The sequence below is a fragment of the Triturus cristatus genome, chromosome 4_2 (assembly GCF_964204655.1).
Source record: "Triturus cristatus chromosome 4_2, aTriCri1.1, whole genome shotgun sequence".
Taxonomy (NCBI): Eukaryota; Metazoa; Chordata; class Amphibia; order Caudata; family Salamandridae; genus Triturus; species Triturus cristatus.
The window spans coordinates 466,722,822-466,750,187 of record NC_140586.1 but is presented as its reverse complement, the minus strand read 5'-3'; the positions used below and the strand labels follow the sequence as shown (position 1 = coordinate 466,750,187).

General features: G+C 44.7%; 1 protein-coding gene across 1 annotated transcript in view; it reads right to left on the bottom strand.

The window, feature by feature from the left end:
• Positions 1-702: 702 nt before the first annotated feature.
• ADGRL4 (adhesion G protein-coupled receptor L4) overlaps positions 703-27,366 on the bottom strand; it is a 560,895-nt gene continuing 534,231 nt past the window's right edge. The window contains exons 15-16 of the mRNA XM_085601960.1: positions 4,000-4,168; positions 703-2,426 (exon numbers count right to left, since the gene is read on the bottom strand). Of these exons, the coding sequence (XP_085458086.1) occupies positions 2,364-2,426; positions 4,000-4,168 (232 nt within the window). The 3' untranslated portion in view covers positions 703-2,363. The remainder of the gene's footprint in view (positions 2,427-3,999; positions 4,169-27,366) is intronic.

The following is a 27,366-nucleotide window of genomic DNA, read 5'->3' as shown; positions in this document are numbered from 1 at the left end:
ACTAGCTCTAGCTCTGCATTCATGCTAAAGTCCTGAGGACGACCCTCTACTCCCATTGGGTCGAAACGTCGTCGACATTCACGGCAGTGTGAACACAAAATGAGATAATGCATTTGGCAGCCGCGGTCCATGCGGGTAACAGTGGTGGGGCCGGGTTGGGCGTATTTCGAGGGACGATGCCAAGGAAGAATTAAATATTTATTTAATTTTCCCTCTGCATCGTCCCTTGAAATCCACCCCAACCTGGTCCTACCGCCCCACCGTTGTTACCTGCATGGACCGCAGCTGGCATTTGGATGTCTGAATGTTCAAGTCCCTCAAACAGGACATATTCTACAAGCTCTCTGATTGTTCAACTGCCTTCATGTATTATACACACCATTGCGCTGTTTCACTACAATTCACCATGTATCACTTGAGCACGGAGCACATTCTATGTTTTCCATACTGATGTACTTTAGGTAAAATTGAATATAACATTATATGCAAGTCTACCAGGCTCCTAGTTTACGTTTACTCGCTGTGATACCTGATCTGTTACTCTGCATACATTGTATTTGCAAATTTCTTGATCCACTGGGAACGTTTGATATTTGACATGCCTCTATATCACTGGGGTACTCTTGTGTGGGACAATGCATCAATGTAGATGTGCACTGGTATTTTCTTGACACGGGTGCTTAATGTTTTACTTTTGAATGCTTTTTATTTTCAGTTTCTTAATCTGATCATGAATTATGTTTCCTTTTAATTATCTAATGCTTTTTACTTGTTTTATTGATGATTGCAAGATTCTCTCTGTCATAACTCTCCTTGAGTAAAACCGAGAGCTGCACTGCTTGTTATGGCCTGAAAAGACACGACATCAGGTGAATTAGCACGTCAGCAACTTCTATGCTTTTATGAGTTAATCAACTTTGCCTAGAAGACGAGAATAAAGTAAGGAGGTGCTGTAAAACGAAGGCGCCTTAACTTGAGCAAGCTTGAGAACTTATCTTTAGGCTCACTAGTGGAGGAGAGACGAGACAAGGTCTAAATGTTTTGTCAAAGCCTTGCTGCTCACAAGTCTCAGCACTGTGCTGGCATAATTGTGTTTACTCGAAGAAAAAAGACGAATCATCGGTGGAAGACAGCAAAATGTGCATCTCTTAACTGTCAAGTTGTCTAATGGAAAAGCTGTGCAGAATAAATATGAACTATGAGTTTGAAAGGAGGCATTTACTTTTAAAACAGAAAATTGCTGCTATCTTCTCACAGAAGTCTGGGACAAATGGGGGAGTGTTTTATGTCGAAATGACCTCAATACACATACAAGAAACTTAGTGCAATGCCTGAAAGAAAATGGATTTAGTAAGTAATGAGGTCACATTGCGCATCGTTGCAATTGTTGAAAGAGCATTGGGAATAAATACTAACACGTGTTAATTGTTTCTTCAATAAAGCTCCTTGAACAGCATTGATTACAAGTTATTAACAAAAAAGTGATACATCATCAAATAAATTAGACTTAAACAATACACAGTGTTCTGTATTCATATAAACAGTTACATTGGCATCTACTCTCTACCGTTAAAAGCCCATGGAAGTAAATGTGTCTTTCCTTCATAATTGCTAGTTATGAGACACACAACATTCAAAGTTGTATTCAAGAAAGTGCGCTAAAATGCAAATGATATAAAGGCCAAGGCTCTTAAATAGTCTGGTTTGTAAACATACATATAACCATTTTTCTCAAATATTTGCATTTGCGGGTGCAGACGTATCTTGAGGAAAGTGTCATTGCCTCCTCAATTGACCAGTCTAATTCAGTGTATCACTCAGTACTCGCATATTGTGTAAAGTCACATCTTGTAGGACCCATATTTGTAAATGTGTATGTTACATTCGGACATATTACGAATGGCCAGTGACATACACTTACAGAGGGCGATCAAATTTCCCCTTAAACGCATTTGCTCTGTAAGGCTTCTCTGTTATAACACGAACCAGGGTTTTTGCGTATATATGGGTTGAAAGGATGAGTGGACAGAAAGTTCCGTGATGTTTTTGATTAGAGTTCATTACATTGAACATTAAAATCTGGAAAGCAAACCATGTAATAAACCCAAGAACAAACTGAGTTGATGACTGTCTGGTATCACCTTAATGCCTACTTCATTTCTTCAACAGAGCCTGGAAGAGTAGAGATATGCAGAAAGGCAATACGGGGGAGTTTAATTTCTTACACCTTTCTGCGAGGCACTTAACAGAATAAGAGATAAATTCATGTATTTGCTCATTGATTGTTTGCTGATAGAAAAAGTGGTGCTGATCATGGACTTTCCACTTGACTGTCTGGGTATGCTGTTATGGTTTTCCGCCATTTATCTCAGGAAACCGAAGCAGCAAGGTACATTTTTGAAGAGTCTATAATATTCTTCCTGAATCTGAAAGAAACATAATATTTAGTTGTAAGTTTGAGTGTTTTTTCCAAAAAACAATCATTGATGGCTCATGCAGGTGATCAGATAATTAATGTAATAACAGACACATCATTTTAGCTTGAATACATGTAATGATTTACTCCAATGAACTGGTATTGACATGTTATCATAGAATAGCTTAAAGCCATCTATGAAGCCACTAGTTCTGCCAGCAGAGCATGATTTGAGTATGGCAGTACATAGAAAATACAGAGCTCCAGTGGCAGCTGGCACGGATTGGGGGTTTGAGGAGTAAACAAACAGAAAATTGCACCATGTCTCTATCCTCGTTGTCCCGCCACTTCGGCCGGAACAAGAAGCACCCAGGCTCCCCTAAGTCAATCACAACGCTCAATGCAGCATTGTAATTGGTCTGAGCACCGAGGGTCGGCGCTCAGATGGGGCCTGGGAGACTGGGCATGCTTTCCACCCAGGCTGTAATGCAGCCTCGGTGGAGAACATGCAAAGTGTGCATGACTGTTGAGCAGGCCCAAGATGGCAGAGTGCCCACCACTCCTCCCCCTGCTCCTCTATCAACAAAGCAACCCACCCGCCCACAAAGCTGCCGCAGCAGGAACAAATAAATGTATAAAAACATTGAGTTATTATCATTTTATTTTTCCTTTATTTACACTGCTGAAAACTTGAAAAGCCGTGGGGCGACACTCCTCCACCTTAGCAGAGGAGCCACGACTGTATAGCGCAAGAAATGTGGAAGCCCAAAAATTTCTCTGTGAACTTAAAAGAAACGTGAAGGCTATTTAGTATATGTGACTAAAGAAATGAAATAAAAATACCTAAAAAATACAACTCTTCTAAAAAGATAGTGCAGAGTAATTTAAAAATGAAGATTTCAATGTAGAGGTTTGTTGTTTGAATAGTTCCAATCGTGGTAACTCAACAAATACTGACAATTACGGATACGGGTTTTTTATACAAAAAATAATATTCCAAGTGTGACTTAGTAGAAGAAAAAGAGAATGCATAATTTGAGATTCTTAAAGGGTTACATTAATGCTGTGGCAGATCATTGATGCTGGTTAAGTGATGTGTTTTAAATATGTATCCTTCATTTATGTTATCTTCCTATTAAGTTGCAATGTTATATGTATGTAGGCCCTGATTACAAGTCAGACAGTGTGAAATTAACACACAAACCTCTGCATCATTTGATTATAAGTTGTTGTTGTTATCCACACCCATTTCTTGGTGTGAGAAAACCGTACCTACTTATTCCAACCCCACCTAGAGGTCCAAGCATATATTTACGACATACTTAGAGCAGGAGCTAAATGTATGCATTCAACGTGATTGGATTCGGGAATTCCGTGTGGTATTATGACTAGAAAAATTGATTTACTGCACAGTAATGGTAAATTTACCATTTATCCAGTACCATCCAACTTGTAATCAGGGCCTAAGTCATGTAATCTAAAATAATGGCTAGTAACACCACCTGCACAACATAAGGTCATCCGGAAACATTATATAAAAGTAAGACATGATAATTCTGGCTAAGCCAGCGCACTATACTTACTTTCTTAGACAAAACGCAAAGAAATATGAAGATGAACATTCCTTGGAAGGCATTTGCGATTGTGAATAGGTATGCCGTGACCACCGATCCGCTGACCACATGCAGGACCCCAAACATCCAGGTAGCGCCAAGAAGAAACAGCAGGGCTAGGGCGCCTCGAGCGCAGGACCTGGGAGAGATGCAGAAAAATCAGAGGTAGAACATTTGCAAAGAAGACACGTACATACACCCCTGCTTATTTTATCACTATGTTTTGTTTACTGTGCCTCATTTTGAATTTTTGCATTTTTGGACACAAAAGCTGATTATTTCTGCCTGACTTCAGAACCAGAGTCAGTTCCTCGTCCTGTACTTCGAGATATGATGCTTCACCGTCTCTCGCACTCATTCACTGTCTCAGAAGCAGCGAAATATTCATCTATGTGGAGTTTCAAGCCATCCGTTTTCCCTGGTGGACCGCATTGCCATATGATTTGATTTTGAAACGACTGCATGCGCTTTTCTCGGGGGTACGGTGCATGTCTCCTGCCGCATGAAGTATTCCCTGCCAGGAGACCTTGAAATACGTGCCATACGCTCTGAGGTCAGCGCGCGCACTTGACATAAAAGGCGGCTGGGATTTTTCACGACTTTCCATCCCGGAGATGTGAAAATCCATTGGCACTCTCTTACAGAATGCATTTCGCTGTCGGCGCCATCACTCTTTCCTTATGGTTACAATCAAGACACACTGCCTCATTACGCGGTATGGCTGCTGGCAGCCACTCGTGCTCCAAGAACTCGGAATGCGGATATATACAGTACACCACGGTAGCCTGAATACGGAATATAAAAAAGAGCGCTTTTTGAAGCCTAAATTATGCATTCATTATATTCTTATTCTTTGATAGCCAGGGAATGGTGAACTGTACCTTTCGGCGCTGACATCATAGCTGGTCTTTGTAGGCCCAAATCCCCGTTAAATTCAGTACATCAGTTTACAGCACGGAAGCTTGTGAAGTGAAATACGGAGCAAACCTATTAATCACGCACTTATAAAAGCCGGATCGACGGAAATCAGTGCGATGAAATTGAAGCAAGTAACTAGGCAACACATTTGTCCCCGTTGGACTCTTTAGTTCTTGCTGCACAAATGTTTTGCAAGTTCTTTGTGACTCCATTTAAAGGCGAAAAAGAGCATAGGTTGATGATAAAACTATAACTGCCAGCAAAGGTAGAAAATAATACTATTCACCACCTAAATGTTCCATAATCCATTTTAATATCTGGGTTAGAGGCACTGAGGCATATCAACAAGGGCTTTATCTCTGCTTTTTTGGCTTTAACCCCTTGCATGCCCGCCCCTTTCCCCGCCCAGTGCCGCGCCTTCCATTAGCGGGCGGTGTTCATGACGAGCTGGACTCGTCATGGGCACAGCGCCACCGCAGCCCATGACGAGTCCAGCTCGTCATGGGCACTGAAGGGGTTAAAAGCCAAAAAAGGAGAGATAAAACTAGCGCCCTATCAACAACAGGGTGCTAACACGCAAATGTGCATGTTAGCACCCTTTTACTCTACGCTTCCCCTTGCATCTCTAATGAGATGCAAAGGGGGCGTTCCAGAGTAAAATAATAGGAGAAATGTCGCTAAGCGACATTTCTCCTATTATCAAGAATGTCGCTAACCCTGTTAGAGACAAAAAAAGCAGCGCTAACCGCGGTTAACGCTGCTTTTTTACGTCTGGTATTTTTCTGACTTAGCCATGATATCCTATGGAAGGAGGATATCATGGCTAAGTTTGCCTGTCCCTATCAACAAGCTAACGTGAGATTATCGCTGGGTTTCCAACGATAATCTCACGTTAGCCACTTAGCGTGAGGATTTTTATCGCTATTGAGATAAGCGTTGCTAATAGCACGCTATCTCAGCGATAAAAATTCACGCTAGCCGGCGATAATTATCCTAGCGCTAAGTGGGCTTAGAGATAATTATCGCCGGTTGTTGTTGATATGCCCCACTGTTAGTTACTGCACCAGCTTTGTGCAGTCATAAAATGTATAACTAAATATGCATACATAGTCAGAGGTGCTTTCGGTGTGCTCTCTTCTTCCATTGGTCTTTTCAACTGTCATTCACATGTTGCTTCAGCCCCCTACAGCATACAGCATGGGCAGACCCTGGCGCTTGCACTGTGAGTGACTGAATGGTTTCTGATAATGTAGGCACATCTGTCCAACACGAAATGTACTTAAGTGGCAGGACTGGTGAGCCAATCCCTTACTTTTCCAATTATTTTCATTCTCAATTATTTTTTTGAATGTTTAGACATCCTGATGTGTTTAAATTACGTCCTTGGGTTACAGTACTTCAAAGTCAATAAAGCATTTTCTTTCTGCCAATAAGAATTACATTTTACCATGATCTCCGTGAAAAATAAAAAGGGTTCTACACTTGGTTCAAATCTACTTACCTGCTAGGAAGCTTCTCTACTGTTCTCCAAAATGTATATGGAATACTTTTTTAATGTTTTTTTTATTGCAAGCTTATGGCCAGCACATTTAGACAGTGACATGATTTCTTTTTCTTACTTGATGTCTTTTTTGTGGCATATACTTGCAATAAAAAACATTTAAAAAAAAATAACTATTGAACCAGCTGGCCAAGGCCAGAAGTATTACTTTTGACAAAACTTGTTAGGTTTGATGTGCAATCATGTTTACGCCATTCATTGTATTACCCACGCATTCTAAGGGCTTTCCATTCAGTCGTTGGCTTCCTTGGCTCAGAAACCTTGAGCCACTGCCTTCAAACATTGCCAGTCACATCTTTGATCAGACCACAGGATTTCAGTCTCCCATCTTGGATCAGACCGCAGCATTTTAGTCTCGCCTTCTTTATATTGGCTGTTGGGCACATCTTTTCACCGCCACTGGAAAGCATGTGGGGCTGTTTTACAATTGAATACAAAACTCGATCACCCCACAGTTATAGTTTTTATTACATCCGTGCATTATCACAAAGTCATCCTTTTAAAACAGTTTTGCACTGCAGCACCCGTTTTCTTCTTTTTTGGGGGGGGGGATGTGTCAGCACTCTAATAAGAGCGTCTCACCTATTCGCATTGCCAATAACGTAACGAGTTTTCATTTGACATGCCCATAAATCAGCCCTGTACATTGGGGAAATAACAGAGTCTACTTTAAGCAAACAGAAGTACGAGAGAAAGGAGCCATGCTAGTACGAGAGAAAGGAGCCATGCTAGCAACTATCAAAACGATTTTTCAAAGTTTGGAGACTCTTTAAATGTTTACATGCTACTTTTCTGTGAAGGCATGTTTGAAAGTACATAATGGGATGTCAAAGTTCAGAGATTCTCTAAAATGTTGACATGATACGTTTCTCAGAGCCAGTGAAGAGATCTAAAACAATGTTGATAGTTCCACACATTTGTGATACTACTCAAAGTAAAAGCAACCTAGTAGATATTGTATTATTTGGCTAGTAGTTTTATGTCTTCATTCCGGTAATATGATCTGCCTTTTGTGCAACAGATCAAGACCAAATGATACGTTTGACAAGGGGTAAAATCTAGAATCACTGTCCTGTATGTTTAGATTTTGATTCTTGCTATACTAATGCACACAAGGTCTTTAAAGGGGCACTAACTTTGAGGCAGACTAAAGCCTGGGCCACGAGCAGGCTCACGTGCCCCTGTGGAGAACGAATAATTCCTGGCCTTCCTTATGAGAGTGGAGTAGACCTCATTGGAAAGGCATACTTGTGCACATTATCCAGGACCTTTCCCAAGTAGGTGTATAAGCATGTGGTTATGCATGAGCATCCATTCAAGAAAACCAAGCCAGCCCTAGACAACCATTTTAATCTCCAGTGACTGACACTCCAAACACATTTGATTGCCCCATATGAAATGTAGATTTAGAAACATTATTGTAAAAAGGACTACCAAATATATTAGTTTTTTCTAAAGGTTATAGTAAGAAATTGTTGGTTGACTGGGGGGTGCGCCCAGGTCAAGCAGCAACCACAATTCTTGTCCGGGTGAGGCACAAGTCAATCCTAAATTAACCTGTGCTCAACCCCCAGGTAGCTTGGCACAGAGCAGTCAGGCTTAACTTAGAGGCAATGTGTAAAGTATTTTTGCAACACTTCAATACACCACAAAAGGATCCCACACAAGATTTGAAAAATAGAGAAGTTTTTCAATAAATAAACAAAACCAAATCCAGTTAGTAGAACCAGAGATATGCAATTTTAAAGATTTCAATAAAAAATAGCTGAAACTGTGGATATTTGGTCGTACCAGACTGGGACAAAGTCACAAGTTCAGACCGACCGTGATGGAGCATGGGCCAGCTACAGGGACCAAGGCAGGCTCACTGAACAAAGTACCTTACATCCTGGTTTGCAGAGCGTTGTGAAGATCCGTGTCCTGCCGCTGAAGCAGTGCATTAGTTCTGAGGTGCGGTAAGACTGCAATTCAATCGGGGACGGCTTGTGATTTGAAGTCTGGCATCAAGGACATGTTCCGCAGTTGGGGCAATGCATCGATTCTGAGGAGCTGCGAGGCTTATCTCCCTGGCTGCTGTCGACAAGGGATGCAAGGGCCTGCACCCAGAAGGTGTAATGCAGAGGTGATTCCGAAGGGACGGCAGAGGTGATGCTGGTCCACAGAGGCTGACCAAGCACCTTAGGACCACTTACAAGGATCCAGGACTGAGGTGGCACTTCTTGCAGGGTAGACTCACAGATGGTAGAGTCCAGATGCAGGGTTTTTGGGAGCCTGTTATTTCCCTGATGCTTCAGCTCAGGAGGCCAACCAAATAGCCCTTGGAGTCACTGTGAGATCCTGGGTTCAAGAGATGCAAATTCAGTCACTCTCACCCACTCAGAGGGCAGCAGGCTGCAGGCAGCAAGTCAGAAGTCCAGAAGGGGGCAGTCATTTCAGCAGCACAGCAGTCCTTCTTCGTGACAGAGTATCCACAGGTCCAAAAGTGTACTGAAGAGGTGGTATCTGAGGTCCAATATTCATACCCCATATCCTTCATCTGGAAGGCAAGAGTTCCATTTGAAGCTCAAAGGGCTTCCCTGTCCTGGCTCCATACTTGTTGCATGGAGTATGCAGCCCTTTGTGTGGAGGCTGATCACAGCCTATTCAAGTGTAAGTGGGGCTGTACCCCAGCTCCTCCATCTCATCCTGACAGTGATGGCCCATCCAGGCACACTTAAGATCCCTATTTTGTGGGGCTCTCTATGAGGAATACACAAAGCCCAACTGTCAGCTACACACAGTCATGTAACCCAGAGACAGGCTGCAGGAACTAAATTGGTAATGCAGGAAAACGCAAACTTTCTAAAAGTGGGATTATAAAAATTGTAATTTAAAATCTGACTTCACCAGAAATTCAGATTTTTCATTACACTCATAAAGACACCAAACACGAACTAGTTACCTGATCCCAGTTGGAAATTACAGCTCATTAAATGTAATAAGGTAACTCCAGTGTTGTCCTTAGGGAGAGGTAGGCTTTACAGTGGTGACAAACAAAGAGTTCACCAGTACCAGGACATGTAAAACTTAAAGGTATGTGTCCTACTTTCTAAATACATTGCATATTGCTATCTAGGCTGTCCAGGGCCAACTCTAGGGGGGACGTACATGTATTAAAAAAAAAGGTTTGGGCCTGGCAAAAGGGTTATTTTGCCAGGTTGAAATGGTGGTTTAAAACTGCGCACGCAGGATGAGACATGTTTAAAGTGCAACTTAAGTGGATGGCACAATCAGGTTTACAGGCCCACAAGCAGCATTTAACTTATATGCCCTGGGCTCAGGTAGTGCCGCTTTACTCGTGACTTACAAATAAATTGAATATGCGAATTGGGTACAAGTCAATGTCACCATGTTTTAGGGAGTGAGCACATGCACCTTAGCACTGGTTAGAAGTGGTAAAGTGCCTGGGGTCTTGAGGCCACCAACAACGATGTTAGAAATGTGGGTCTCTCATTGGCAGAGGTAGGTACCTTTGTCCAAATAAGGACCCTTGCTTCTAGTAACAGTAAGGGAGATACACACTTTAGATAACCCCTGATCACCCCCTTGGTAGCTTGGCATGAGCAGACAGGCTTATCCCAAAGGCAATGTGTAAAGTATTTGTACCAACACTCACAGTAACACAGTGAAAACACCACAAATGGACCCCACACCAATTTAGAAAAATAAGGTATCTTTATCTAAACTTAACAAGACCAAAACAACAAAAATCCAACATACACAGTTAAAAATATGACTTTCAAAAAGAGTTCAAGAACTTGTACTATAGAAATCTATGGATGCATCACTTTTCACCATAGTACCTGTAGATGCGACAAAAGTTCCCAAGCTAAACAGCTGCAGCGTCAGAAAAAAAAGAGATGCAAAACTCCTGAGACCCTGAGGATGCGATGCGACAGCCCCACTGCACGCAGCGGACGGGTTCCTTCGAGTCCGGTCTGTAGGTGGAGTGATGCGTCGAGTCTTCGTGTCGGTTCCGGTCCGCAGGTGATGCGTCGGGAAAGCGTCTCGTACAGGTAAGATGCGTGGATCTTTGGGATGTGGCGGCGATCGATGCGGCGGCGGTGCGCGACGTCTTTCCTCTTCATCCACGATCTCTCAATGCGTCCGTTCTTGCAGCGCTGCAACAGTCATCACAGCGGCACGGTCATGCGATGGAAATCTTCTCGCACCGTTGAGATGCGTCGGTGAAACGTGCTGCAAGAAAAGCGATGTGTCGATTTCTTCATGCTTCTTCTTTCTTCCAGCTCCCAAACAGCAGCAACAACCTCCAGAGGCCCCAAAACTGCCACCTGAAACTCTAGGCAGGTCAGAACTTCCACAGCAGATTTCAGGGGAGCTGGTGGTGAAGTCATTGTGTCCCTGAGACTTCAGAACAGGAGGCCAGCTCACACAGGCCCTTGAAGATCTTCTTCAAGCAGGGGACAGAGCACACAGCAAAGTCCTTCTCCTTTCCTTGACAGAAACAGCAACTGCAGGCCAACTCCAGACAGACAGCAAGGGAAGTACATGACAGCAAAGTCCTTCTCCTTTCCTTGGCAGAAACAGCAACTGCAGGCCAACCCCAGACACACAACAAGGGAAGTACTTCTACTCCGTTTCTCCATCTCTTCTCCATGGCAAAGGTTCCTCTTGAATTCCAGGAATAATCTAAAGTTCAGGGGTTTTAGGTCTAATACTTATTCCCCAACATGTCTTTGTTCTCTTTGTTCAAGGGGCTCTGAGCCCAGTTCAAACCAGTTCTGGGGGCACTATACCAGTGCACTACAACATCCTTTTTTAGTGTGGGCCTTGGCTCCAGACACACAGCAGGGGGGCAGAGCCAGCTTTGTGGAAGGCAGGCAAAGCCCTATTCAGGTACAGGTGTAACTCCTCCCACCACTCCAAATGCAGATCAGGCCTATTCAGCCTAGTACTGACTCACCCAGACTCCTGGAGCCACCCCAGCCCCTGTCACTCTAAAGCCAGACAGTCAATCCACAAACAGACAGAGGCACACTGTAAGGTTGAACAAGAACATAGCCGCTTTCTAAAAGTGGTATTTTCAAACACATAATTTAAAAACCATCTTCGCTAAAAGATGTGTTATTAAATTCTGAGTTCAGGGTTACTAAACTCAATTTTTCCCTCTTATCCCTATGGGAAGATATGCTTGTAAAATGTCACAAAGCATTCCCCATTCTGTCCTATGGGCAAGATAGCCTTTCAAGAGTGAAAAACGAAATTGACAGTAATCCACTATCAGGACATGTTACACACATCAGTACATGTCCTACCTTTCACATACACTGCACCCTGCCCAGGGGGGTACAATGGGCCTAACATAGGTGTGTCCAATGGGTTAGAAAAAGGAAGGTTAGGGCCTGGCAAGTGGTTGCACTTGCTAAGTCGACATGGCAGTTAACAAAGTGTGCACACGCACCGTGGTGGCAGGCCTGAGAAACCTTTTCTGGGCTACTCATGTGGGTGTCACAAACAGCACTGCCGGCACATTGGTAGCATTTGATTTACCAGCCCTTGCACACGTAGTGCACTTTACTAGGGACCTACTAGTAAACCAAATATGCGAATCAGGGAGAACCAATCATATTCACAGTTTACACAGGAAGCACTTGCACTCTGACACTGATCAGCAGTGGCAAAGTGCCCAAAGCATCTAAACCAGCAAAAACGAAATTCAGCACAGCATTAAAAATACAAGAGGTAGAGACAAAAAGTCAGGGAAAACCACGCCAAGGATGCCAGGTCTAACAAACGTGGTCTGCAAAAACAGTGGGGATGAAGGTAAAACATTTGGGGAAATATCCCCCTAAGGCTGACAGGTCTAACATGTGTCCCCCCCAGCTGGAATTGGGGAGAACTAGCTAACCTCCTGGAGTACTCAAAGCTACAGCAGAATAACCTGGGGAAACCATCAGCATTGGAGTGGTTTGACCCAAGGCGGTGTTCCACCGTAAAGTCCAATCCCTGTAGGGAGATGGACCACCTCAACAATTTTGAATTCTCACCCCCACCTGCATCAACCATCTGAGGGGCCTGTAATCTGTCTGAACCCGGAAGTGAGTCCCAAAAGGGTATGATCTCAGCTTTTTCAGTGCCCAGACCAGAGCAAAGGCTTCTCTCTCGATAGCACTCCACCTCTTTTTCTGTAGAAATAACCTCCTACTGACGAAGGATAAGGGCTGGTCTAGGCCCACCTCATTTCCCTGCAACAATACTGCCTCTATGCCATGCTTTGAGGCATCAGTAGGCATAATACATTCCTTGAAAAAGTCAGGGGCCTTGAGTAGAAGGTCTGTACACATGGCCTTTTTGGAGGAGTCAAAGCCTGCTTGATGGGTGTCTGTCCAGATCACCTTCCTTGGCTGTTTTTTTTAAGTCTGCTCGGTCATGGGAGCTACAATGGTGCCACATCCCTTTTCAAACCTCCTGTAGTAGCCAATGAGGCTCAGGAAGGCCCTCACTTCAGTCAACATGCTTGGGGGCTCCCAGGCCATAATAGTTTATATCTTGGCCTGGGGGCTGCTCCTTACCCTTGCCCACCAGGTGTCCCAAGTATACCACCGACCCCTGCCCTATCTGTTAACTACTGGCATTGGTAGTCAGTCCTGCCTGTTGCTGAGCCTGGCAAAACCAAAGGGGATGATGGACAGAGTGTTGAACATTGCAAGCACTCACCCCCAGTCAACTGATCTGGGTTTAATCTATCATCATTCATTAGCTCACTCCGCCACCCCAGTTCAGACATGGCCATATGCAAATCAGTCTGACCCTGTGCCTCATGGGAACAGTCCAGCCCAAACTGCCAAGCCATGTCTTTGCTGGACCGGAAACAAGCATCCTGGGACCAGTTTCTGGCAAATCAGCCGTCATCAGCCAGGCTAGCTTGAATTCAGTGGCAAAGTGAGCAAGGGACCCATGTCTGGGCATACCCTGCCAACTTAGGGCGAACAAAGCAAAACCAGTGGGGATGATGGACGGAGTGCTGAACATTGCAGGCACTCACCCCCAGTCAACTGATCTGGGTTTAATCGATCATCATTCTTTAGCTCACTCCACCACCCCAGTTCAGACATGGCCATATGCAAATCAGTCTGACCCTGTGCCTCATGGTAACAGTCCAGCCCGAACTGCCAAGCCATGTCCTCCCTGGACAGGAAACAAGCATCCTGAGACCGGTTTCTGGCTAATCAGATGTCATCAGCGAGGCTAGCTTGAATCCAGTGGCAAAGTGAGCCAGGGACCCACCTCTGGGCATACCCTGCCAAATTAGGGCGAACCAATCAAAGCCAAAGGGGATGATGGATGAAGTGTTGAACATTGCAAGCACTCACCCCGAGTCAACTGATCTGGGTTTAAACCATCATCATTCTTTAGCTCACTCCACCACCCAAGTTCAGACATGGCCATATGCAAATCAGTCTGACCCTGTGCCTCATGGGAACAGTCCAGCCCCAACTGCTGAGCCATGTCTTCCCTGGACCGGAAACAAGCATCCTGGGACCGGTTTCTGGCTAATCAGCCGTCATCAGCCAGGCTAGCTTGAATCCAGTGGCAAAGTGAGCAAGGGACCCACGTCTGGGCATACCCTGCCAACTTAGGGCGAACCAAGCAAAACCAAAGGAGATGATGGGCGGAGTGTTGAACATTGCAAGCACTCACCCCCAGTCAACTGATCTGGGTTTAATCCATCATCATTCTTTAGCTCACTCTGCCACCCCAGTCCATCATCCCCTTTGGTTTTGCTTTATTCGCCCTAAGTTGGCAGGGTATGCCCAGACGTGGGTCCCTGGCTCACTTTGCCACTGGATTCAAGCTAGCCTGGCTGATGACGACTGATTAGCCAGAAACCGGTCCCAGGATGCTTGTTTCCGGTCGAGGAATGACATGGCTTGGCAGTTCGGGCTGGACTGTTCCCATGAGGCACAGGGTCAGACTGATTTGCATATGGCCATGTCTGAACCGCCAAGCCATGTCATATCATGTCACGTCACGTCACGTCACATCACATCACGTCACGTCATGTTACGTTATGTTATGTTATGTTAAGGTGATTCCTAAAGTGCATAGCTGCACCTGAACAGGGCTTCTCAACACTGGCCACAGTTACGACAATACAGCATAAGTCATACTGAGAAGCATAATATGTAAAAGAACAAGGAAGAAAACAGCCAAGGCTTTAGCTGCTTTCTGAAACTCAAATGGGTTTAAGTTTTCCTTAGTTTTGAAGGTAGGTAGAGTATTCCATAGGACCGGTGCCAATGTTCGTAAGGTACGTCTTCCTAATCTCACCCTTTCAGCAAGTGGTATTAGGGCTCAATTTGAATCAGCCGAGTGCAAAGCTCTGTTAGGCAAATACTGTTGCTTCAGAGCATCTAAGCTGGGAGCACAGCTACAGATTTTCCAGAACGCAGTCACTAGACTACTTTTTCTTCTTCCCAAATTCTGTTCCACATCTAGTCTTCTTTGCAAACTTCCCTGACTGCCTATTAAGAAATGCATGCAATTTAAAGCCTTGTGCACAATTTCTAAACAATGTGCATACCCTTGGGTGCCCTTCCATACGTATGGAAGGGCACCAAGGGGTATGCAATGAAGTGGATCCCCTCGGAGTATTTACATACTTATATAAGGGCACCGAGGGGTATGCACTGCACACTGTGGTGCCCACTCTGCCCCTTCATGAAATTGAGAGGAGTTTTAATGTAATTCAGTGGAATTCCATGAAATGAAACTCCACCAATTGTGCCCACCCCTAATTAGGGAACCATAGTCACCAGGTAGTGACTCACACAGTTGTCTGCTACCACAACCTGGAGAAATGTATCAGTATCACCTGCTTTTAAGACACCAGATGACACCTTGCAGTAGTAATACTGGCTCCTGTGCCCCTCAAAGCCTCCACCCTCTGCCCATTGTTGTTGACCCACTACCCATAAGTGGAGGTATTAGTGGGCATGTGGGCCTTGGGTACCATCACTCCATCACCGAGGGGCACTAAGGCTACCGAGCTGCCCTATTCACTGACTGGGACCATCTCCCCAAGCAGTACACAACCAACCCCTGGGACTGCCCACCACTAGGGTGCAGTGCCCTTTTGGAGCACTTAGCATCTCCCTTGACATGCCCACAGTGATAGCCCTTGTAGCACTTAGGGACAAACTTATGAGTATTTTTGTCCACAAAACCTTTCTCTTGGTGGCCAGATTTGGATTGGGACCCCTTTCCCTGAGAACTGTTTTGAGGGCTTTGTTTTTGTTCCCCTTTTTGGTGGGAACCCTAACCAGCCTTCTGGGAGACCCCCCCCCCCCCCCCACCCCCCCAGAGGCATTCTTGAACACTCGGATCCTGACCCTGAGGTCAGTCAGCTTGCTATCCACCAGGTGCTGGTGCAGCTCTAGAAAACAATTATTGAGCATGTGATCCCCCAGAATTAGGTTGAACAGCCCATTATATCATTAACTTTGCTACCCCTTACCCAACCATTCAGTGCCTTACAAGAGTAATCTAAGAAGTCTACCTAACACTGGTATGGAGGTTTCTGACTGTCCCTGAACCTCTGGCAATATTTCTCAGTGGTCAGCCCAAATTCTGTGACAAGGATGGTTTCCTGGGGTCATACTTGGGTATGCAGACTTTCTTGTCACCTTCAAACACTGCAGGTAAGCTGCAACCATTGGTAGATTCTGAGCCTTGTCTTGCTCTGATATCTAGTCATCTTTCAGGCTCCTCTTATGCTCCAGTAACATTTTCTTTTCTGACAAGGATCTCTCATCTTTCATATCCTCTGTTTTCTGGTTGGCCATTTAGAGCCTGAACTTCCTCTCTGCTTTCCTGTCCAGCAGTTCCTCTGGGGACAAGTTCCTAGAAGACACACTTCTGCTGCACTCATACAGGATTACCTCTCTTTGGGTTAAGGGGCTACCTCCTCTGGGAGCTCTTGCTCAGGACGCACAGCCACGTCATCCACCATTTCCAAATCAAACTCCACTTCATCAAGATCTTCCATATCAGTATCTTAATCCTCAGAGTACTCAGACTGGCATTGAATCCGATTGATTTCCTCACAGGCCCTGAGAGCTATCCGAAGGTCCAGCTTTGTGACCTTCTTTCCTGCCCACCCTCCCCTCTCCTTGTGGAGTTTATACTGCAGCTCAGCCCTGCTGAGGTTATCCACATTGAGACTCTCCATTTCCATGATACAAGACATAGAAGTAGGGAACTTACATTTAGAAAAAAGGAAAACAGCCAATAAGAAAACTAGAGAGAGTTTAGAAAGGCTCACATTGATCTTGAATTACTTGTGGTATGTCGTTCAACACAACCCTTCTGTATGACACTGCACAAACACAAGTCCAAATCCTCACCGCTGATCATCATTGTAAGAAATTGGGTTGTTGATTGACTAGGGTGAACACATCAACTCTAAATTAACCTGTGCTCAATCCCCTGCTGCTTGGCACACAGCAGTCAGGCTTAACTTAAAAGCAATGTGTAAAGTATTTGTGCAACACTTCAAACAGTAACACAGTGAAAACACCACAAAAAGATCCCATACCAGGGTATTAAAATAGTGTAGTATTTAATAAATAAAACAAGACCAAAACAATAGAAATACCATCGGTAGAACCAGAGATATGCAATTGCAAAGATTCGCGTAAAAATAGCACCAAAAAGCACAAAGCGCCAACCGTGGATATCTGGTCGCGCTGGACCGAGTCACAAGTTCAGGCTGACTGCGCTTGAGTGTGGGCCGGCTACAGGGACCCAATCAGGCCCGCTCAACAAAATACCCTAAATCCTGGTTTGCAGAATGTTGTGAAGATCTGTGTCGAAGATGCATTGTGCACCCAAAGCAGTGTGTCAGTTCTGAGGTGCAGTGAGGCTGCTGTGTGAGGTCCTGCATCGGCGTCAAGGATCCCATTGATGAGGGCTTGTGATGTGAAGTCCGTCATCAAGGATGCGTCATGCAGTCAGTGCGATGCGTCAGTTCCAGAGAGCTGCAAGGCTGTGATGGGGAGTCCGTCATCGCCGTCAAGGCTGCTGTAGGCAAGGGATCAGGGACCTTTGTTGACGATGCCTTGTGCAGTTGCAGTTATGAAGGGGCTGCAGAGTTGATGTGGATCTTTGAGATGGATCTGATCCACGTAGCAGTGGCAATGCAATGCATCAGATTTGCATGGGGTCGCACTTTGCAGCAGAGTACATGCATCAGTTCTGCTGGGTCCCCTGAGGCTGGCAAAGCACCTTAAGCCCACTTCCAATGGTGGCACCACATGGTAGGGTAGACTCACAGATAACAGAGTCTAGGTGCAGAGTTATTGGAAGGCTGGTATGTCCCTGTGGCTTCATATCAGGAGGACAGCCAGCTATCCATTGGAGTCACTCTGGGGTTCTGGGTTCAAGAGAAGCAGTTCCAGTCCTTCTCACCCAGGCAAGAGGGCAGCAAGAAAAAGGTCAGCACAGCAGGGCAGCAGTCCTTCATAGCAGGAGTACAGCAGAGTGGCAATCCTTTCAGCAACACAGCAGTCCTTCTTCCTGGCAGAGTATTCACAGGACCAGAAGTGTACTGAAGAGGTGGTTGTCTGAGGTCCACTATTTATACTGGGGACCCTACCTCTGCAAGGTAGAAGAAGCTTCTAGAAATTCACTTTGAAGTCCTCAGGTATCCTGCCTTCCCTGCCCTTGTTCAGACTAACTACTGGGGGTATGCAGGACACAGCCTATTCAAGTGTAAGTGGGGCCGTGCCCAGTTCCTACTTACCATCCTGCCAGTGATGTCCAACCAGGAACACCTAAGCTCCCTATTGTGTGTGGCTGTCTAGGAGCAATACACAATGCCCAACTGTCAGCAATACATGTCTGGGAGGAATATGCAAAGGCCAACTTCCAACTGCACCTAGTCTTGTTACTCAAGAAAGGGCTCCAGCCACCAAATGGTTAGGACAAGAAAATGCCAGCGTTCTACCTTTCCACATTGTCGACGATGCTTTACGATTTCTCGATCATAATGAATCCTTTCTTTTGATCCTTCTTGACATATCAGCAGCGTTGGACTCAGTCAAACGATGAAACCCTCATGAACCTATTAGAACTTAGGATGGGTCTCTCTGGCACTGTCTTAAAATGGTCCTGTTCATTCCTACAAAACAGATCTCAACGAGTCCTAATCAATAATGACTTATTCAATCAGACACCGGTCACTATCGGAGTTCCCCAAGGTTCTTCACTTTCCCCCACCCTGTTTAATGATTACATGGAACCTCTGCTTGAAATCCTCAATCACTCCAACATATCCTACCATATGTATGCTGATGATACACAATTGCACATAAAGATTACCTCCCCTAATGATTTCAGCACTCTCAATAACATCTTGAACAAAACTCAACACTGGTTAACTCTTAACCACCTCAAACTTAACACCCTCAAAACAGAATTCCTATTAATCACGCCTCCCAAACCCACCTCTAACACCAAGGACTGGCTCCCACTACTCTCCGCCTTAAACTGTACCTCACATATCGTTGATTCTGCAAAATCTCTAGGAATAACACTAGAAAACAACCTATCCATGTTGAACCATGTCAGCTCCACAACCAGAGGGGTCAATTTCTATCTCCAAGTCTTAAGCAAACTAAAGCCTTTCCTGCCCAATGCAGATCTCAAGATGGTGGTGCAGGGTCTCGTGATCTCCAAACTTGATTAAAGGGAATGCTATCCTCGTTGGCCTACCAAAAATAAAACTAGCACCACTGAGGGCTACCCTCAATGCGGCTGCATGGCTCATCACAGGCATAAAGAAAGATGATCACATTACCCCAGCCCTCCACTCTCTGAACTGGCTACCTTATGAATCTAGGATCCACCTAAAATAGCATGCATCACGTACAAAGCCATCCACCACAACACTCCTCGCTACCAGGCTCAGAAACTTGTTCAATCCAGAAGGAATAGAGCTTTTCGTAGTACATGCTCCCTACTGCTGAACCGTAAAAAACTTCACAAAAACAAATCCTGTAAGAGAACTTTCTCTGGAATTGCCCCAAGAATTTGGAACTCTCTCCCCCCGCCCCCAGATCAGAAACAGTCCTTCATTTGCTCTTTACATAAACAAAGTAAAAATGAGATTACTGAATCATCTCCTTCCTATCTGTGGCGAATATCCATGTCAATTTGATTTCATTGCTTGTGCTTTCACTATGTCCCTTTGTATTATCTTTTCATGCTGTATATTCTATATTTTACTCCTTGTATATTTGGTGCTATTTTGTAGGTTGCACAGCTCTGTGACACCAACATTTGGTCTTGTTTGTGCTTCATAAATCTTCCTGAATAAAATAAATAAATAAATTAGTTGAGCTCCTCAAGGAAGAAAAATGAGAAATCCTGGTGCTTTGGACTCTTTGTGACCATGAATGGGCCAGATCGCATCAAGATCTTGCCACCCGTGCCAACTGCTGATGTGAAACTCTGGTGAACCTTAATGTTCTTGCTGCCATGACGGTCAGCGATGACTGGCAACATGAGATCTGCACTTCATGCTACAGCAGTGATAGCCTGCGGTCATCGCTGACACGAAGTTCCAGCAATGACCATCCATGACACCCAAGAGGATTTTTCATGTGTCGTGCTTTCACTTAATTACTGTTTAGGTGCAGATATACTTCACAGATTGCCTCTAAGTTAAGCCTGACTGCATTTGTGCCAAGCTACCAAAGGGTTAAGCACAGATACATTTAGTTACTTGTTGTGGGTCACCCTGACGAGGATTGTGGCTGTGGCTTGAGTGGGATTTCACTTTCCTCAACTTAGAACCAAATTACTCATATGCCCTATGTGTCTACATGGATTTAATGTGGACGTCATCTTTTTTCCAATCACTTCTTTCAAGTTGAGTCCCCAAGTTCTTCACAAGTGCTCCTTTTCACACTGGTGACAAGCGTAGGAAATGAGAAAAGAAAAATCAGCACCTCAACATGTCAGGAAGTGTGGTGAACAACAACCAAGTTGTAGAAGAAAGGAGCTGTCTGCAGCTTTTGGTAGCAAGGCGGTGGAGCACCAACTAGCACCTTAATGCAGTTTCACATTTTCCAAGATATTACCCTCTTGAATGCAAGTAAGATCACAAATGTCTTTCTCACAAGTTATGTGATAATCTCCCGTTCTACATTTTCAGTGCAAATACTATGTCACCTGGGAAGGTAAACTCTCCATTTCTTTGACCTCACTCTGCCATTAACCTCTTGGGCACTATTGACATGATGTCTACATCAACAGCCTTCTCGGTCTGGTGCTCTTCAAATGGAGGTCACACAAAATCACCCAGGGCAGGGAATCTTCTGGTGCTGGCACCAGAAGGTCTCCCCTTTTCAATTTCAGGTTGTGCTGCTGAGAAAGAGCTACCCTAGCAGCCTGAGGCTGTTTTCGGTGTGCATGGCACGCTGATGTCATTCTTGTGAAAGTGAAACATAACATGAGCGGATTGTCTAATTTCAGTTTCACTTGCACCAATGCTCAGGGGCATACTTTGGCCACTTCTAAGCACCAATTGTAATGGAAGAGGTATTACTGGAAAGGGGAAAATCTCCCCTTTCAAATTATATCTCACTCTAGTGGATCCCTGCTTGTAGATCACCACAGGAGGTCACATCACTTCTATTTTGGAGTGCTTCCACTCATTGAGGGTAACTGCCACCCTCTGAGTGAGTATATACGTTTAATTAAAGAGCACAGGTGATCACTTCCATGTGGGTCACCCACCCTTTGGACCCACATTACCCCATACGTTTAGCCAATACGTCCCATCCTCCCTCTTGTCCTTATGATACTACATGATCACGCTTAGGTTTTAAAAGTTGTTGACATGTATAACTAACTCACTACAATAGTTGAAATTGTGTTTGTTGTTTGTTGGAAACACACAAATAGTTTTCCCACTTCACAGTAATTTTCCCTCTGGTACTATTGGTTGTGGATTTTGGCTGATTATTGGAATGAGACTTGAATGATACCAAAGAAAATCACTACATATGAAGAAATGTCAATTGCCTAGGGTTCCGCGGGGTTAAGGACAGCTCTTGTGTAATTGTTAGTCTTTTTGGTGGCAAGGATTGTGATGCTGTGTCAAGAAACATCTGATATCAGTGGGTTAAGTGGTTTTAACAGTACCATCTCGCAAACAACAATCCTTCACTACCTTTAGAGACTTACAGTGCTCACATATGGAGTGATGAATGAGTACATTGTTGTATGGGGTAACAAGCATTGACATCAGCTTTTTTTCTGAGTATGCATGTTTAAGAACATATGAAGTAGAAGCCTTTTTTAAATGAGTTGAATTTTTGGGGAATATATATTATTATTGTTTGTTCCTACAGGGTTCTTTACGGAATAAGAACGGATAGGTATGAGAGCCTTTGCATCATTTTTTCTGCATGGAATGCATATATGAATTTAGTATGAACTTGTTTGGCCCTGAATAAGACCACTGACCAGCTTTGGCATTTTGTTAGGCTGAAACATGTTGGCATTTTGAAGCGGTCAGGTGAAACATTAATTTCTACTTTCATCACACATGCTTTGATTTTAATCCGCACCAAGGATACCCACTGATAAAAAGAAATTCTTTGGGTATACCCCTATGTTTTATGAACTTTGATCTAGACCTTTGAAATAGTCCTGTGAAAAAATATCTAAGAACTCCCAATTTTGATTGAGCCCACTAAAGTGGTACCATCCTACTCTGGAGTAAGAGGTCCCCTATGATGAAGCATGCCATGATAAGTTATGGGTGAGGCGACCTCAAATATCTCTGTATGAGCCTAGGGTTCAGGACTGGTTGCACGTCTCAGAATAAGACTTAGTCTACATGTATCTCTTCTAGTACTCAAGTACCTTGTGCGTTAGTATGAAATGGATAGCAGTCAATGAGTTTATGCATAGTGGGGTGTGCTAATGAATTCCACTAAGTACTGTTTATCTTTTCATTGAACCTTTCATTTACCTCGAAGAATGATCCCTGTGCTTTGCCAGCCAATGCAGTTCTGTTCATTTTTCAACACATGAAAGATTCTCGAGCAATACAATTTCTAGTGATGAAGCATTTTTAGGATGCTAAATGTTTTTTTAAATGATGAACAAATGCCAGAAGGTTCCCTTGGAACATCTTAGCAATTTGGTCACCTTATTACTTTTTGAATCCATCTAATTGTAGTTCCTTGAAAGCCCCTTGTTACGGCCATTTATTGATCGTAAGGGTTCATAGTCTTGTACATCCTCGACCTTCATAGCCCCATCAAAGGGATATGAAATGTAAAAGAATGCACTACAATCTTAACACAAGGGCTACCTTGTGATTCACTCATGCCTTGCAATATTAAGATGTTCATGGGATTTCCTCACAATTCTGTGCCTCGATGTCTTGTTCTAATTCGCACGTTCTCTTTGTGGCAACTGATTCTTTTAAGACTCTCTCATTTTCCATTCTGTTTTTCTTCCCTCGCTTGCTGCCATTTTTCACAGCTGTTGTCTCTTGCAAAAGAGTAGGTCATGGTTCCCTGTCTTAGTGAGTGATAGGGAGATAGTTGAATTAGCCACAAGAGTTTTGTTAAGTCTGGAAGATCTGATTACATGAGTTTATTTAATACATCTTACCCAAACACCCTCTTGCACACATGTGCATGAACAAATCCCAAACTACTAATATTCCAAAACCATTTTACATGTTTTCGAGCCTCCAATCTTGCATTCACTTAACTCTGATATGGTCAAATTCTTGCAGATTGCCCTGAATTTTTGCCGCTGCTGTTACCAACCCACTGCAAAATGTGAGCACTTGTGATGAGGACGCCCTTTTAATGCCGAAGCAGTTTTAGGTGCTGGTCTGCTTTTCTAAGTTGGTACCAAGTAGAGAAATTCAAATAGTGAAGTGTGGTGAACACATACCAGGTGCTCTTCCAGCCACGTAATGGAGAAATGCACATCATGAAAGATTTATTCTAAAACAAGACTGACAACTGCAGTCAATGCATTGCAATCCATGACTCACCTTGCCTCATCACCTCAATCTCTCTTTAAAACTCCAAAAACTAATCATCTTTGACACCCTAGACTCAGAAGACAATTCAACGTCCTCTGATCTTTCCTAAAGCCACACTTTATGCATACAAGCTTTTCGGCCATTTGCTCAAAATAATCAAAGCCTCGCTAATCAAAGGCATCTTTATGCATTTCCTGAAGACTGGGAACTCCTGGTTCTCCCGAAGAATCCCAACGTGAATGGAGAGGGGAATTGTTGGAAACGGCCCTTTTTGCAGGGTTATCCCCAAACTTTTTGCTTCTTCCTCCTTTATTTTTTCTGACCCGTGGTTGTTGGCAATAGGACCCTGGGCACTTTACCACTGCTAATCAGTGCTAAAGTGCATATGCTCTCTGTATAAATTGTTATATTGATTGGTTATCCATGATTGGTATATTTGTTTCACCTGTTAGCCCCTAGTAAAGTGCACTGAGTGTGCCAGGGCTGGTGATTCAAATGCTACTAGTGGGCTGCAGCACGGATTGTGCCACCCACAGGAGTAGTGCTAAAATGATGTCTTAGGCCTGCTTGCAGTGCCTATGTGCAGTCCAGGACTGCCATGTCGACCTGGCCAGTGCACCCACTGACCAGGCCTTATCCTTCCCTTTCTGTACATGTCAGGCATCCCTATGGTGGCCCTAGGTACCCCCCTGGGCTGGGTGCAGTGTATCGGAAAGGTAGGGCATGTACTGAGGTGTGTAACATGCCCTGGTAGTGAATTACAGCCATTTTCGTTTTTCACTGCTGAGAGGCTATCTTGCCCATAGGATAGAATGGGGAAGGCTGTTCCATGCCTATCTTCCCATAAGGGCAAGATAGAAAGTCCAAGTTTGGTATCTTTGTGTTCAGAATTTAATTATACATCTTTTTAGCAAGATGGTTTTTAAATTCACTGTGTGAGAATAGCACTTTTTAGAAAGTAGCTATTCTCCTGTTTAACCTTCCTGTGTGCCTGTGTGCTGGTTGGCTGACTGGTGTCATGTGATGGGCTAGGTGGCTCCAGGAGCCTGGATGAGTCAGCAGCAGGGTGAATAGGGAGATCTGCTGTAGATGGGTGGGAGGAGTAGTCCCCGGGTTTGAATGGGGCTGTCCCTGCCAAACACAATGCTGGCTCCACCCCCTGCTGGCCAGGCTGAGGACTCTGCCTCTGCTGGCACAAAGAAGGCTCCACCTCCTGCTGAGCGTCTAACGACCCTGCCCCTCACTCTGAAAGGAATCAGGTGCTCCAGGGCAGAGCACACCCAGGAACCGGTTTGAGCAGGGGAATCCCACCACTGAAACACAGAGAGACAAAGACTTGGAGGGGTATAAGAAGAGGACCCCAGACACCTAAACTTTAGATCACTTTGGAACTAAGAAGAAACCTCTGCCAAGGAGAAAGCTGAAAAGGACTGAAGAGGAGAAGACTGCCTGCTTGCTGTTTTGCTTTGCTGCCAAGGAGAGGGGAAGGACTTTGCTGTGTCCCCTTCTTTTGATTCTGAACTCCAAGGGCCTGAGAAGAGCTGGCTCCCTGTTAAGAAGTCCCAGGAACAAAAGGACTTCACCACCAGCTCCCCTGGAACTCTGCTGAGAGAGTTCTGACCTGCCTTGGAGTGCTTGCCCAGTCTTGGGGCCTCAGGAGGTCGTTTTGCTGTGTTTGGGAGCTGGGAAGCAGAAGCGTGAACAAGAGTGACTGGTACCCAACGCATCATCCGATTGCGTGTCGCAAGAACGAGAGTGCGTGGAAAATGTCATCGCGGCACCATCGCAACACGCAGGGTCCCCGCATCGCTGAGTGCGTCGAGCATCGTCCTGAAGCGTGAAGATTCCTGCCATTGCGAGGGTTGTCGCAGAACCAGTTTGCGAGCCGCACCACTGCCGGTGCGTGGAAAGTCTCCAGTCATCGGGTGCGTCGACGCAGAGTCCCGTTCCGTGGGGCATCGAGAGTTGCGGCGCCGGAAGGCAACGCTGCGCCACGCATCGCACCACATCGAAGAGTGTCACATCGAACCTGTGCATGAAGCTTCCCCCTAAGAAACCTACGCAACGAAGGCCAAAGTCATCGCATCCTCCCCTTACAGATCGGAGCCGGCGCATCCACCTCTGCTGCGTGAAGCAGGGCTGCTGCAAAGCCTCCCCAGGATCTCAGGAGTATCGCATCGCCTTTGCAAGCTTCCTTGTTATAGCTTTTGGGAACCTTATCGCAACTACAGGTACTGTTGGGCACGAAAGTGTCGCATTTTGTGCATTGAGAGTCGCATTGTGCAAGACACTGACTTTTACATCCTGGAGTACTTTCTGCAAACTCTTGAACTATCTTTAAAGTAACCTTTTTGAATTATATGTTGGTTTGTCTATAGTATTTGGTCTAGTGAAGTTTTAGTAAAGATACCTTATTTTTCTAAAACTGGTGTGGAGTAAATCTGTGGTGTTTTCACTGTGTTACTGTGAGTGTTGGTACAAATACTTTACACATTGCCTTTGATAGCCTAGACTGCTCAGGCCAAGCTACCTAGAGGGTGAGCAGGGGTTATCTTAACCGTGTATCCCCCTTTCCCTGACTAGAAGCAAGGGTCCCTACTTGGACAGTGGTACCTACCCTGCCAACTAGAGACCCCCAGATCTAACAGGAATGTTAACCATCATCCATTCCCTGACCTTTTGTTTCTTAGGAAAAACATTGAATAGGCTGATGGCAGCCATCCACACACAAATATCAAGTGGCAGGCTGCTGAAGTACTACCAATCTGAAACCAGACTGCAGTGCAGCACCGACAGCCCCATCCAGGTGCTGAATGGAATACTCCACATGACGACAATGCAACCCCTGCTTCCTCACTTCCTTGGATCCAGCAGCAGCCTTCAACACTTTCAAACCTAAGTCCTGCTCAACACTCACTCCTGCAATATGGACTCCTAGGATGCCTAATGCATTGCTTCAGATGTTCCTAGTAAGACCACAACTTGACCAAATGTATTTACATGGTATGACATCCTTGCTAGCCAACAGTGCCAGGTCACTTGACTTGTACATTGAAACACATCGCTCAGGAAATGAAAACCAAATAGCACCAACTATTCCTGCCTCAGATTTCAGAAAGTAAATCCTTCTTTCTTGAAAAAGACTTTAGATTTGCTGTTCATGATCTGTTCACTTGGACCTTAATGAAGTTAATGGGGCCAACACCCTTCTGTAAAGAGTGCCCGAATTCTATAATAGGTCTTTGAAAACATACTCCATATAGTATCAGGCCTGATCTTAGGGCTCTACCTCTTAGCCTGCACTATTTTTAGGAACTTCTGCATCATTTACATAGCACGTCTCATTGCATCCCCTTCGTACCTCACCCTCAAGATCAGAATAGTTGTGGGCACAAGCAGCTCCTCGAGAAGCAATATTGCAGGATTGTAAACAAAAAGGAATTCAAGGAGAAAAATCATATCCATATGACCTTTTCTTGCAATGGCCTGCTAAAACCTGAGAGTATGGAACGCGATCACGGATGAGATCTGACAAGCACCTTCCCTCGCCCCACTGCTGCAAGCACAGCAAAATGCTGCTCTTCAGCGTATTTGCCACATCCTTTGTTATTTAAAGATTTCCACTGTAAATATGTATGTAAGATTAATGTGTGCATTGTAATTTCAAACAAGTACACCATTTATTTCTGTATTGCTCTCTTTAATATGTACCAGCCACTGCGACTGCAACACATTGCCCTCCCAGGCCCTGTGCTCTGTAATCTCTGTCTGCCACTGT